This window comes from Cyphomyrmex costatus, unplaced genomic scaffold (genome assembly GCF_001594065.2).
Source record: "Cyphomyrmex costatus isolate MS0001 unplaced genomic scaffold, Ccosl1.0 scaffold164, whole genome shotgun sequence".
NCBI classification, from domain to species: domain Eukaryota; kingdom Metazoa; phylum Arthropoda; class Insecta; order Hymenoptera; family Formicidae; genus Cyphomyrmex; species Cyphomyrmex costatus.
This window is the reverse complement of record NW_017275653.1, coordinates 2,073,122-2,088,835: the sequence shown is the minus strand read 5'-3', so window position 1 is coordinate 2,088,835 and position 15,714 is coordinate 2,073,122. Positions and strand designations below refer to the sequence as shown.

Here is a 15,714-nt window from a genome sequence, read left to right as displayed (position 1 = left end):
GGGTCAAAGCGTTCGTGTGTCCGTTTCTCTTTCCACACTTTTACTCTTATCTAATTACTGATTAGATCATCGCTATTAACTGGGCCATAATTGACTCATTAGGCATGGCGTTAATCGGGTGGATAAAATTGATCATGTGTGCGTAATGCGAAGGGATAAAATAATGTATTGCAATTAAATCTTACAATTAGTTTAACTGTGTTATAAAAAGATACTCTTTGCATGGCATGTGAATTATAAAAATTTTCAAGATTTCTCTTTTATAAGCATTTTCTAATAAGATTAAAGTAGAGCGAAATGAAAGTATTTTTATAAGTTATTTTTAAATTACGCACGCTGAAAATAACCACATAAAATGTAGGAAAATAATATGTGTGGGAAATTAATTAGAGAATATATTTATTCACACATACACTCATTTTATCTAAATGAGATTGTCTGAGAAGAAGATTACAGGGCTTGTGAAATGAATATAAACACTTTAATTGAGAGAAAAATGTTTTTTAAATTGCCAAAATAATGATAAAATTGTTCTGACTTGTGATGCAAGTATTGCATCAAACCATATAATATGTCTTTTGTGTGTGTGCGCAGTTTATTATAATTCTTGCATCGCGCGTTCAATGTTGTTTATGTAATCCGGTTGATATCATTCGGGAATGAATACATAAGCTAATCGGGACGATAATAAGACGGGCACTCAAGAATATGTTAAATGCGATAAATGCATAATATTTATTTATTCAATTACGATAAGCTAATGCTGACTGTAAATAACATTTCCTTGAAACGAATACAAAATTTAAAAAATCAGTGCACAAAACGAAGAGATATATTAAATTATCGCATGACATAGAAACGGAAAATTTCTCTTTCCCTTTATAAAAAAACACCGGAGAATACTATCGAAAATAATGACACAGTTTATTACTTTTCTCAATAATTCCTAGTTTATAAAAATATCACTGCTAATAAAATTATAATAAAATGATTTCTTAAAAGGTACTATAATTCAAAAATAATAGTAAAGAAAAAACTTATGCAATTATACTTACACAATTTATTTAAGTTAATTTATTATAATCATTTAAAATCGTTGACACAAATGAAATAAGTAATACTAAGGTTATATAATATTTTTCTAGGATGCACATATTGTTTACTTTAAATAGGATTTTTCTTTGGTTTAATTTCGGTGTACGAAAGTCATTAAGTGTATTTCCTCTTACGATAACAAATTTTGTTGATTATATTATCGTTTACGTGCATATCATTAATGATATACTTGGAAATTTATATTATCGCAGGATATGTTTAACGCTTGGAAAAACAGTTTTATTTCTTTGCACAGGATGTGATTGCCACAGGACTGATTATTTAATAATTCTATAATATAATATTGTTAAAATATTACAGGCGCTGTTCTGCCAGCAACAACAAACAAATACGAAAAGATCGCTCTTAATATTAACTGGAATAAATAAATAATGAATTTATTTGCACAAACGGTAAATTGTACCGTCAATACCGATGTTACCAGATTTATACCGGGCAGTTTATTTTCGCATCTGTTTATTTGCAAACAGATAGATCCGACCCGTAAGCTGCATATAAACGTTTAATACCATTTGGATAATAACAGTTGATGTGCGCAATTTTCCCCTCGTTACACGGACTCTATTATTCCGCGCTTTTCCACCTAATTGCGCATTCGCTCGCAATATTATAATCGAGTGCATTTGCCCCCAGTTTGACGTCATCCTGTCGACACTGCAAAATAGTTTATTCAAAAGGAGCTGCATGCTCCGCTAATTAAATTCTACTGTCGGTCACTGACAGTACGGTGCTTGAACGACTTGTTTCTCCACCTTGTGCCATTCAATTGCAGTCACGTTCAGCCTTGCGTATTTATCGGCGTTCTGCGTAAGGTCAGAAACCAGTTTTCGCGCATTTTTCGACCGACTTTTCATCGATCATTGACAGATCGCCTAAAAAACACTTCAAGGTCTTTTTATTATGACGCATTATTGAACTATATAACTAGAGATACGGATATAGACTGGATTATGAACGCAGTAAGTGGAAGTGCATTTCTCCATCACAGATTCTTGCGCTCCGATGGAGTGGTCTGCATGGGTATTTCGTCGTACAAGTGCTCCGTGTTGTGGTCCAAATTTGCCTGCAGACGTATCAGAGTTGCTGATGGCCGGTCGTAATGGCTGTCTTGTAACAGATCTGAGAGATTCGCAATTAAAGATCTTAAAAATCGTATCGGTAAAAAAGTGTTTACGATATATAGTCGAAGTAACAATCGCAGTATTTTGAATTTCAACTGTTAATTAACACAGACTGAAACTGTCTGTGTAACATACTCGTTTATTATAAATTGTTTTTACTGCTGCTAGCCGTTATTTGTAGACCTTTTTACTTAACTTGGAGATTAATTTTCTTTATATATTTATTTATTAGTGCATGTGCGTCTTTATTGAAAGAGCGGAAACTTACCACGAAGATTACCAGAAATTCGCAGACCGATTGTAGCGGCGCCGTTAGCATAAGTATTCAGCGATTCAATGCCATCGACCGTCAGTATCGTTTCCGGTTCTGCATTAATAGCGAATATCGGATTCGCACCAATCGGGGGTGCTGAAATCATAACGGTATCGATGAATATAATATATAATTGTCTTGTGCTGATTGCAGATCAATGATTAGTAGAAAGGCCTCAACATCACACGATCTCGGCGAGATAAGTTTTTCGCTGGCTATGACGGTCAAGACTATTCTTAAAACGATTACGTGGCCAGACCCATCGGGGTCAAGGACGCATGGATTTCACTGGCAATCTAAGAGAGAATGTTACTGTCAGGTGAACATATAACTCACGAGGCAGAGTGGCGTTCACCATCGACATCCTTCCGTTGTTCACGTTCTCGTGTTCTGGGCTTTTGGTCTTCTCGTCATCGTAGACAGCAAGACGAATGGTCTCGAATAGTTTGGAGCGCATGTGAAGGACCATAACCACCGCGAGCGAGGTAAGACCGAGGGAGACAATTGCGGCTACGACGATTAGAGCGATGTCCAACGAGACCGGCGTTGGTGTCTGAATATCGTCTGTCGTAACGATATAGAAATGTTTTGTTAGAGATCGAATAATCGAGCATTGCAGTACAAAAACAAGACAAAGGTTTTTACATGCATTTTTGAAGTGTCCCGAGACAGTAGGTACCTTTGTGAATAGTTTTTACGTAATCGACATTTGGTACGCTGATGCTTTTGTCGCTTTGGACATGTCTGAGAAGAGCATCCGTCACGAACTTTTGCATATCCTTTTCAGCATCCCTTCTACGTTCGGGAACGGAGACTAAAACGATCACAGGACGAGCAGTGGTAGAAGGATTTTTCATTTGCATTTCATTTGCCGAGACTTCTACCCCCTGAGGAGGGGCTATGATTGAAGCTGTTACTGGACTCGTCGTTTTCGGAATGTAATTGATGTCATTCCATCTGTTATTGATACCTGCGGTTGGATCTAAATATTGCAAACATTATTATATTTAATAATTATAATTATGCTTAACTAATGTAATCTATTACTGTTGCGAAAAAAACAAAAATGTCATATATCGTCGTTGTACAGATTCAGAGTGCTGAGCCAAACTTCTTCGAGCTTCTTCAAAAGAATTGATGATCGACTTCTGTGAAGAAGCTCAGCTATCAAAGCTCGAGCTTAAACTTTATGTTTAATGATCTGATTTATCTTAACATGTGATGGATTATATTTATACTTTTCATAATAACATACGAAAACGTACGAAAAACTTGCTTTCCCTAACACTAATTTTAATCGGCAACTTTTGTTTGAATTCGTTTTTTTGAGACGTTTCCATTAATGTTTCAAAGGATGGAGATCCATTTCTTTATTTCCTGGCAAACAGTTGCGCAACTCTAAAGTCTACAAGTTTTCTTCGATTGAACGTATTATTTTACCTTCCGTCTGGCGTTCAGTGGTCTCGCGTGGCACAGAGACAATCTCTGTATGCTCCGTATTACTAATTCCTGATGTTTGCGGTAGACGGTCGGTAGTAGAGCTCTGCAAATAAGCGGGCGACGTTTGCTCGACCGAAGAGACATCGTCGTCAGTGCAGCTTCCGGTTACGGCATCGCAGCCATTATCCCAGTTTTGACATGTGCATTCGTTTGCACAATCCGGGCCCCATTGGCCGATTGCGCAATACTCCTCGCATCTGCAAAAGGAAGTACCCAATTTTTATAGTATCACTTGATTTAATGTGTGCTCCAACGAATACAATCTCGAGCTACTTATTGTTATTCGGTAAACATGGTATTTTTGAGCTACCGTGATCATTGATATTTTTTAACACTTACCGAGGTCCTTGTCGTCCTGGAGAACATTGACAAATGCCGTATACAGAATCGCAGGTACTACTCTCCCCGCAATCGCACATTTCTGTACATTCAAGACCCCAAAATCCCAATGGGCACGCTATAAAATAAAATTAATTAGTGCATTATATAATTGTATGAACGTGTTTTTGGAACATTTATTATGAGTAAAAAAATTACACGTGTTTGAGTAGGTATGGCCTTCGTAATTGTTCAAAAGGTATTGTTTTACGTAAAATCTCTATATGACATTATTGCATTTTCGTCATAATAATTAGTTGTTTAACAAAGTGCCCCGATCTCTCTTATATTATGTGAGAGAATAAAAAAAGTTTGTATTTTAATCTGCAATGTGTCAACGTATTTCATGGATAGTTGACAGATAAGAAAAGGCAATTTCCATATAAAAGAGGGCTATTAAACGTTTCGTAAATACATGCAAGTAAAATTATTAAGTTTGCAAAAGTTGTAGATCGTATCTTCGAAATGTTTAAGGCGAACGTTTGTCATACAACGCGAATGTCTCTTATAAAGCATCGACGTCGCGATTGCGTTATGCGAACGTCGGACGCGTTGTATCTGATCGACTGTACGCCGCCCACGACCTTCTCGAACGTTCACGGGAAAGTAGTGGCTTCGTAACTTCCGGGCTTCCGCAACTTTCGAAGCGTTCCCCGATCGTATTGGCGCAACAGTTGCGTGCAACCCGCGGATTCTGCTTGTTTGACAACCTATGTCTTATCATTAACTTTATAAACGCGATTTTAGAAAAAAAAAAAAAACTGCAAAGGAGAGAGAAAAAATGAAATTTTGGGGGATTTAATTGTGTCAAATGCTATAAAAGCTTCTCATTAATGTTAATAGGTCCGAATATTAAGGGATGAGAAAATTTATAATTAAAACTTTTGATAATGAGAAAGCAATTATCGTTCCTTTATAGTATTTCAAAAGTGATATAATTCTAAAAATATAAAGATTTTTAGGAAAATCTATTTTTAAACTTAACAGAAAATTATTGACTAATTAAACAATTAAGTAAAAAAACAAAAAAGAATATACATTTATAATGTATATTTATAATGTATATTCTTTTATTTTTAATTTAATTTATAATTAAATGTCATTTTTGTTAGTTTCGTTTCATAACTCTTAAAAATTTTTGAGATGTGGTTCTGATATCCTATAAAATTATAACAAATCAGGAATAATTGATCAAAAGTGACATAATGAAATATCATCAATAGTTTATAAATACTCTGATCAACTAAAATGACTAAATTCAAAATAAAATAATTTCTTCTTCAAACTTTGATCATTAAAACTGTTTTAACTTTATAAATGTTGTTTGTAGAATTTTCTTTTTATTTATAAAAAAAAACATGAGTCAAAAAATATGTTACTGTCTTGTAGAAAAAGTATATTATAAAACTTTAAGAACACAAGTGCTATTTGGCGAATGGACTATGAAGTTAAGTTAGTTTACATTTACTGATTGATAGAGTAATTTTTACCTAACTTACTTATAATAATAATTAAAAAATAACATTTCTTTAGTTGTATTATTTTTTAAACAAGGAAACGATATTTTTTTTACGTGTCCTATAGTCAAAGACTGTCAAAACTTAACCCAAAGAATTATTAATAATTTTTATTAAGTCGTTATTTTACAACACCATGATTATGCCACGGTGGCTTTGCAGAAGTACGTGTGTGGGTTAACATCAGTTTTAACGAGATGCGTTGTATAAATTACATGAGAAATCCCACTCATTATTATGATTCGCGTGGAAGTACTATCTACTGGAAACAGTCATTTCACACGCGCGTTCTTGCGATCGTGGAAGGTCGGTCCGTTTCATGGAGCGTAAAATTTCTCATTGCGTTTTGCTGCTATTTCGTTTCAGATCTGTTCGCTCTCAATTTTGTTTCACAATCACCGCGCGACGCACCATTTATTTTCTTAATTTTAGATCTTATTCTTCGGGCTGAGATCATTGCAAAATTAGTAGAATTATACGGTTCAATTAATTATTTAACAGACCTTCAAGTTTTTCAAAGTATTAATTCAGTCAATTTTGCATGTATATTCATCGCTATTTATTGCCTTGGTTTAAATATACTCCTTTTAAATGTCATAGCGATTTATCAACGCCTAATTGGCACTGCAAACATTATTCAATCAAGTTTAATAAATAAAAGATGTTGCAAGTCGTCAGCTGAAGAATTCATTTCAATGATCTTCTTTAAAATGCTTTCGTTGTTTCTTTAAGATAGTATCTCTTTGGGGCACACTCTGATATATTCGTGTTGACAGTAATATTATAGATACAACTGTCATCGTCTTAAATAGTCACAATTGTCGTTCAATACAAATTTATTTGCTATATTATAGCAAGTTGTGCTATATTACGTTGAAATGACGGTATGTTAATTCTTAACTTAATGAAGGCAGTAAATTGAAAAAATATCATTAAGTTTCACCAACGTAAGGAAAAAAAAATTTTAGTTTCTTATTCTTTAGAATATAATTTTTCTGGAATGCGTTATTCAGAAACTAAAAATAATTATGATAATTAATGTATATTAAATTCACTAAAAAGCATAAAAATCTTAAGGAGCATCTTAATTACGTAAAAATTTCAAAATTATAATTGTTAATTACCAATGGTAACTACGTATTAGAAATGTATTAGCACATCGATTAGATATTTAATGAAGAGAAAAGAGAGAAACGTTGCCTAATGACTGTTGATTTCATTTCAAACTCACCACGAGCACAGTCATCTCCATAATATCCAGGATTGCAACGGCATTCGTTCGGTGCGACGCACACACCTACCACACATTTTTCGCAAAATGGTGAACAGCTCGCATCCATTTCCGCATCGCCGTGAATCATTTTGTATCCTTCGCAGCATTCCTTCAGAATCCTCGATTTTTTCTCCGTCTGCAAAACATATTATGAGATACATTTATATTTTAATTGATCTATTATGTACATTAAAGTGTCTGTCATGTCAAAAGAACACTTTTCATTTCAACAGTTTCTCAACAGGAGAACGATTTGAATAATCGCTAATAATTCCTTCACGTTGATACATAATAATTAAATGATTCTACGGTCTGACATCAACATTGTTAATAAGATTAATCGAGTGTGGACGTTAGAAAGAGAGGCTATATTGTTCTGGTGTTTTTTTCTTCGTTTTGAAAACGATTTCACCGACAACTTCAGCTAAGACGAAGAATTCTTGAGATAAGACGTTATATCACTCTTTAAGGCACGAGATTTCGATCATCGGCGAGAGTAAAAGTGAGAACGGCTGGAATGTGCAGAGAGGGCACGCGATGCGAAGGGGGACGATAGTGAGAAACAAGATGAGGAACACACGCGTGCATAACGAGTTCCTATCTCGTAACATTGAATTGACCGACTAAACACGTCCAAGCGACATGTAAAAATACCGCAATTATGATAGAAAACAAAAAACGAAGTAAGAACCTTGAAAAAATAACAGCTTATTTAATTTTAATTTTTTCTTATAAGAAATAAACTTACTTGTTGCTTTTTTATTTGTTATACGCATATCGTTTGAGTTAATACATAATACATACATTTCGCCTTCAAGAGAGATTGCAGAAATTTTTTATTTTAACAAATTTCTCTATTAACGTTTGATTATTATTTTCTAAATGTTATTATATGGTTTTTGGGAGAAATATTGGCCTTCATTGATTATTAAATATCGAAGACTAAAACAATAACAAATTTTTTATAAAAAAGACACGTGCGCATAAAAATTGCAGTGTCCGCTGCAATCAAATATTGAATCAGGAATATAGCTTTTCCTCTTTCATGCGAGCGTTATTACATTTTATCTCTATTCATTGCTTCTGCGATCGTATTACGTGATTTTCATTTTACATATTGCGTGGAGCAATGTGCCATATACGTTCGATATTCCTCTTTTGCTTGATTACGGAACGAAATCCGACTCGGGTAGTGCACCTTTAATGAGCATTATGTAAATTTTATACCTTCAATTTTTCAACCAGACATTTTGACATGCTTTTAGAAAGATAACGACATTTTTTATTCTTACCATCATAAACAAAATATCTGATATAAACTGAATTATATGCAAACTGAGTCATATTTAAACGCTCTCTTTTGCTTTCACTGTGAAGGTTTTTCTATTTTGATATATGTATATATATTATATATATAAAATGTGTCATATGGGAGGAATCATTGTCGCTTTTTAATTCATTTTTCAAGATTTTTCTTAATATTGAAGATAATCTTTTATGCAAAATTATATAAAATACATTTTAGTTCATATAATAAATCATTAATTACAATAGATAATTAAAAAATGTCAATTTAATTAATTTAATTAATAATTAAACAATTTAATTAATTCTTAGAACAGTTAAAAAATATAAACTTTTTTAAATTGTTTTAGTCCAGTTTAAAGCGTAACAGTCTACAGATTTAATTTAAAAAATTAAAACTATTTTTAAAAAGAATTAACATTTAAACCGTTTCCCATTAAATCATATAATATTGACTCACGCGGAAGTAAGTTTTTTTTATTTATATATCATAATCTAATATTTAGTGTTGAACAGTAATTTCTATATACGAAAAACCTCGACTGTAAAGCCATTAAGTTAATTGATGAACATGTTCCGTGTCTCGTCATAAATCATTTGGAGTTGTAGATCTTTATGGCGAGAGCTACCAGATGCATTGGAAACTGACATCAAAGTTTTTTGTTCTTACTAAACGCCGTAACTGACATGATTAATTCCCATAGCAACCTTTTACTTGCGTAAGGAGACTCTCTTTCACAAAGAGGAGAGATAAGTTATTGATTACAATATTGCGTTCAATTATAACTATAGTGGGCCATGTTATACCGTATATGCATTTTGATCGACATTATCGATTTCAGAAATCTTGTGATGCTCGATAGCGTCATCTCGATAGCATCCACATGACCCTGTTGTCTTATCATAGAACATGTAGATTTATAATTGCAATAGATCATTATCCGCGAATGCGTATGATGGAATTGCGTAATAATTTCCAAGTAATCCTAAAGTAATAGTTTCGTAAGAATGAATTAAATCGATTATATTATAATTGTATTAAATATAAGCATCTAATTAAATTGTGAATGTCATGTATAATATAATTTAGCTGTAGATGCAACTGAATAATTTACATAATTTATTGACAATGTTTATTCTGCAAATATATATATTTGAAACGTCCCAGATTAAAACAGTGTAAAATGTTTTTTTAAAGTTTAACTTAATAATACGATATCCTGATTTTTATAGCACAGAAAAATCTTACTCTCTTTTTTCTTTCTCATTTAATGCTTATAAAAACACGTTATTACTCAAAAGTTTTGCAATCCAGACGTTTTCTAGTAGAAAACGCTAAGTGACCTCGACTTGTTCAACGGTAATTTTTGCTCATTATACAATATTATCCTGCTCGCATTTTTTGTTCAACGTTTCCTTTTTTTTCAATTCGGACGTTGGTTGACATTGCTATTATAAATGTCAATTACGTCATACGTATCGATGTATCTTGTTATTGAACGTTATTAACAACAACTTTTTAACTTGATCGCATACAAACAATCCTTTAGTTACATTACGTTTAATACGTTTCTTTGAGAAATTAACGACTTCGCTTCTCGCGCACCGCGGCCACTTTATTCGCCCATAATTCTCCGCGATAATTAACGGTATATTACAGTTTAGCTTCATTCCCTTCCAATAACTCCAATCTACTCCAAACAAAGCGGCTTCTCTTGTTTTTCAATGACGGGAAAAAGTAGAAAAAAAAAAAAGATTTCTCGCGTTCACCGACGTTATGGCCCATTTTCAAACGCAAGATAGCGTTACAGTTTTGCATTACAAGAGGCCTGTTCTTTTTAGGTGGATTGCTTACACCGTTCATTTATTTCTCCTATTTTCTCCACGTGAAGAGAAAAAGAAGGAAAGCTAAACTGTGAAGATGTTCAGCTGAAAAGAACAAATCTAACATTTGTATGTTCATCAGTTTCCAAGAATACGTCTGGCAAATTAGCGAGGGAAACGATTACCTTCGCATAACGGCACCTTCGCTGGAATTCGCGCCGCTGCGCCGCGCGCCGTTGAGTCACTTTTACGTGAGCATTGCATTATCAACTGCACAGTTTCTTACGCAGCCGATGCGAGTACGTGCAAAACATGATGATGTTTCGTATGCTAACAAGCTGAACCTTCGATCGCGCGCGCGCGGCGAGGTGAATTCGTAAGGCATGTATACGATCCGACGAGTAGATTCGTGGCTTCGATAAACGCCGGATTGGCGAAGCTTCGATGAAAGCTGTAATTGTTTTGCATCATAGCACTACCTCGTACGCCACCATCGTATATACAGATCGTATCGCGATAATACGATAGTTGCCTCGCAAAGCTCTAAGTAGGTCGATAGTGAATATAACACGCAGGTGATTCTATTAATGATAGATCTCGAGCAATTAACGCGAATCGTTAATGAAAGTTACACATAGGAACTGCAACATATTGATTATTTGCTTGTTATGCGGATAAACTGTTAGGAATTCTTTGAATGGAAATGAAAGAATATGTTTATTTACTCTTAATTCTAATTAATCGGTTTTGTACAAAATCTTGTATTTTAAATTTAATTATGTTACATAATGAACTTTGTGCAATATAATAAAAAATTCTATAATAATATAAAAGGGATAACATTTTTTTACATAAAGAAATCGGCGATTTTACCAATTTTACCGTATTATATAATTATTTTCAATAATTATTATCATAATAAATAAATTAATTATTTCATTTTTTAATTCAGCTTAGATTTTAACGAAACTGGATTTGCTAAATGCAAATTAAGTGTGTGGCAATTGTCTATATACGAAGATCGTTAAAAACAACATTTTATTTTAACAAAGATAAGTATCTCCTCTACCAAGAGAAAAAAGACTTTCGAAACAATAATTATAGTAGCGTACGTGACGCATAATGTCGATATAATGGCGAAATATCCTTTTTTTCTTCACTTTTTTTCTAGGCTGCATCAAGTAAGTTCATTGTCCATATAATAAACCGTGCAAAATGCCTCATGTATGTGTACATGCAAGTATGCCTATTGCCTATGCACCTTACTTATGTGATTACATTGCGGGCGTTCTCGTCCCAAACATAGGTATACGCCTCGCCGGTATTTGATACGCTAAAGTTTCCATTTTAGGCTGATCGTTCCCTGTCGACTTTGATATAATGCACACCGGTGCGGCATACCGATTACGAAACGCGCTAGCGCGAACGAGATCATTTCACTTCCGGCCAATTCCTCGATTCGCGAGTAGCGCGGCAAACACAAATTTTCAAAGCCAGCCGAGATTCCGAAGAGCCGTGTTCTAATTGGCGGACGAGCGATTTGTCCGACCTCGTGAAATCCTGTGAGAAAGTGCGAGTTTCTCCCGTATAACGTCACCAATTTTGACACCTTGAGTTAAACGGTTGTAAGTAAAAAAGGATCATTATTAGAAACTTCAACTGTTACTTATTTAATTATAATTCAATTAGTACTAATTACATTATAATTAAATAAGCAATAATTGAAGTTTCTAATTATGATCCTATTTTGGATTCGATTCAGCGATGCGTTGAACTACCACATTATTATATACAAAGATCTTTGTGTTTAAATAATCCTGATGACGACTCATAGATTATACATGAAAACTTTAATCTCTGGATTTATGTTAGTCATTCTGATTTCTTGCAATCTTTTTCTGAAAAAATGGAGGTTTTAGCCTTTGACATTCTTCTCTCGAATATCTTGTTACAGACGAACAAAAATAACGACACATTATACTTCCCTTTTTTCTATGATTACAAACAGGACAATTAATGCAAGATATAATATGTTTGGATATAAAAAATGAATTCCACCGAGATTACATTCTCATACAATCTTATCTCGATCTTAGCGTTAGAATTGTTACGCACGAGACTCGAGATCCGTCTGGTCGATGACACGTAGTATTTTTTACACATCAATTACATCTGTCGTTCGTTGGGACTTTGTTTACATGACGCACGTCATGTCTCATTGCCGTTAAACGACGGCAATTCACTTTCGTACGGTTGTTATCGGGCTGCTCCGGCGCCTGTAAATTGCCGCGAGATTTCACACTGACTTTATTACATTCGCGTCTCGGTAACCCGTGCTTTAATTGAAGCAATATCGAGACCTGACGTCTCGTTAAATTACAAACAATGAACATACCTGAATACCTTGAATATCTGTTTGCGTTGCAATTGCATGCAGGACTTAGACACTATCGATATTTATCGCGTGCGCGTAATTTCTGACCGTAATATTATACTGTTTATGCACCGCACTGTTACACGATGATGTTCTTCAGAATTATCTCACAAGAAATGTCTTTACCTGCCCGCGCATCTTCAGAGAAATTGTCTTGTTACCTGCGACGCGTCAATAAGTTAAACGCTCGCTGTTAAATCGTCGACTTCCGGCATTTCCCTTCTCGAGGGTACCGCACAAAGATACGGTACAAAGTTGTGTGAAGTCTTTTTCAGCTAATGGCCCGCTTCTGGATTGTTTCGTAATCCCGAGACAGGACAGGTTCCTCCTTCTTTCGGCGCGATTCGTCAATTCCGCATTTCACGGGGCGTAATTGCAGCTACTGCGTCCCCCTCCTGTCATCCCCGACGCTCAAGCGTGTCCACATTTTCTTTTTATTTATTTACTTAATCAGACGGTCGCTTAATACGGACTTTCCCTGTAATTAGCTCATATCGGCGGCAGAGGCGAGGGAAAGAAGAGAAAGAGGCGGAGAACAAGGACGTGGAGTAGCAAGAAAGAAGGAGAGCAAGAGGCAAAAGCGGAAGAACAGACGGGTTCTTTTATTGCGTCGCGTATGTGGAACTATTTACCGCACGGATACCCGCCAGAGGTGTTTCGCCGATCGTTTTCCATTCACGTTGCCTGGGAAACGACATTTTTCCATAACGAGGCGTGGAAATGGGGGTTTATGTAACTTCTTCCGCGACGCAATTTTGCTGACGTTAGAATAAATTATGGTTCTATTGTCTTGCGATTGCACCTCTTTCCTTTTTTGGACAACTTCAGTTTCGATCATGAAAATTCCACTTTGCTGCCGCTGTATTGGGATAACGATCATTTTTCCTCTGGGGCGGAAGTGTGAAAAGTAAACATTCTCTTATGTACACTATGAAACGCAAGAGCATGCGATTCGGAGCTCTGAACGATATGAAACGAGATGGCCCCTATTTCATTCCAAACAATGAAATTCAAGATTTTAGTGGTTACTACTATTTCACAATCATGTTATTCATAGTGCGGAAAGGATTTTTCGAGGGGTTCGCTATTACGAGGTTTCAGGGTACATACGATGATCGCTGTTCTGATACAACAATAACAAAGTAGAATTTTTATGATTGAAACTGAAATTGCTTAAAAAAAAAAGAAAAAAAAATTAGATCAAGTCAGATTATATAATACATACAATCGCCAATTGTTCGATGGAACGGTATTTTCTTACCTATTATGTGCCAAAGCCTTTCACAACATTTTACGCAAAATCTTTTATGTTGTGTACAAGATTAACATATTTTCCTATTCCTTTGAGAAGTTTGAGAGAATCCTCCCCCAATATAAATTAGGATTGGCTGATGAATAGACAATGAAATTGCTTACGTAGATACTTGCGTCGGAAAAAGTCTCTCGATGCAAATGTCTGTCTATCGTTAACGAATTCTCTAATTATTGTTTTTTCCCAATCTTTTCGTAGAGCTATTCAGGATGTACTGCCAAATTAATCGAGAAAGAAAGGAAAAGATCCTGTACTAATTATATGGAAAATTGAGTTTCCGGTGAAGAGTGAATTAGTTTTTGCATAATATAGTGATAGAATTAAATTGTATATTAATACGATTTTTAGAAAAGGAACAAATATTCAAGGAATTAATTAAAAATTTTGATGTTTCTGAATTTAATTTGTGAAAAAAAACTATGCAAAGTATAAATTATTTTTTATATATCAATGTAAAATAATTAATATTAATGATCAATTATTGTGTGTTTTCTCGTCAAATACTAAGGCTGATTGTGAGCCGTAAAAGGAAAGAAAAACATCAGAACTTACCTTCACACGATATCGTTGTCGTAGTTCGGTCCGCGTCTTGGGACATCTCGGGGGAATTTGTAAGCACCAGGTGAATGAGTTGACTACAACTGGCTCAGTGTAAGTTTCGTACGACGTAACTGTGTAACTGTAACGTACGGTTGATTAACTACCCACTAGTCCCGCGATTCCCTTATCGGGCTTACAGCGATATGCGCGAGGTGTGAGCATAATAATGATTTATGTACATAGGTATTACGTATACCGATTGCATTGTCAAGGCTTCTAGGTGAAGGTCTTTTAAAAAGGTATCGAACTGCTCGAAAATGGAATTGCCACTTTGAGCTAATTTTTAACAGTTTATAGTTTGTGTTGATTTTAGAATAGAATTTTATTTGTATTTCCATATGTATATATTGTATTTTATTACAATTTCTTACATATGCGTGTATTGTCCAAATTTTTTACGTATAAAATTATAAATAAAATTCTATTTTTTAATTTTGACACCAATTGAAGATCGTATATAATGAACTTTATCTAACAATTGCATATTTATTTGTGTTTTGGTACTAACTTCTCTATTCTTGAGCAAATGTGATCTCCGGTCAATGAGTTAGCGATGGACACTGTTTCAAATGTCGCAATTAGGAGAAAGATCCACAAAATCTCCGAAAGACTCATTTCAGTAAAATTGCGAGATCTAAAAGAGTCCCTCGATTAGTTTTCCTACATACAGTCAGTGTAACATGAATATTAAGGAGCGGCAATGTACTTACCGCGAAAAAAACAGAGGTATCTTGGAGCCTCAAACACGATTTCTTCAGAAAAATCCACATCGAAGAAATTCCGGTGGTTGTTGGCGTTGTTCAAGTAAAAGTGATCCTCTCATCTTTTTATATGGTATATCCATCAGACGAAAAAAAATTATTATCAAATAAAAAGTGTATCTCGTGTTTCAATAATTTAAACAAAATTTAGACTCGTGATAAATGAATTTCAGTGACTAAATGTGTTATAATATAATATAATTTGAATAATTATAAATAGTAATAATTTGATGAAGGAAAATTCGATTAAGTCTTCACTC

The 15,714-nt window shown here is 34.4% G+C and overlaps 1 protein-coding gene across 1 annotated transcript; it reads right to left on the bottom strand.

Moving 5' to 3' along the window:
• Positions 1–1,185: 1,185 nt before the first annotated feature.
• LOC108771694 (uncharacterized) lies at positions 1,186–15,459 on the bottom strand. The gene is made up of 10 exons (XM_018537051.1): positions 15,404–15,459; positions 15,202–15,327; positions 14,646–14,772; positions 7,177–7,354; positions 4,390–4,507; positions 3,991–4,247; positions 3,230–3,532; positions 2,887–3,114; positions 2,506–2,646; positions 1,186–2,235 (listed from the first exon to the last, which is right to left on the bottom strand). The coding sequence occupies exons 2-10, from the start codon at positions 15,306–15,308 to the stop codon at positions 2,099–2,101; spliced, it is 1,596 nt and encodes a 531-aa protein (XP_018392553.1). The 5' UTR covers positions 15,309–15,327; positions 15,404–15,459; the 3' UTR covers positions 1,186–2,098.
• Between the last annotated feature and the right edge of the window lie 255 nt (positions 15,460–15,714).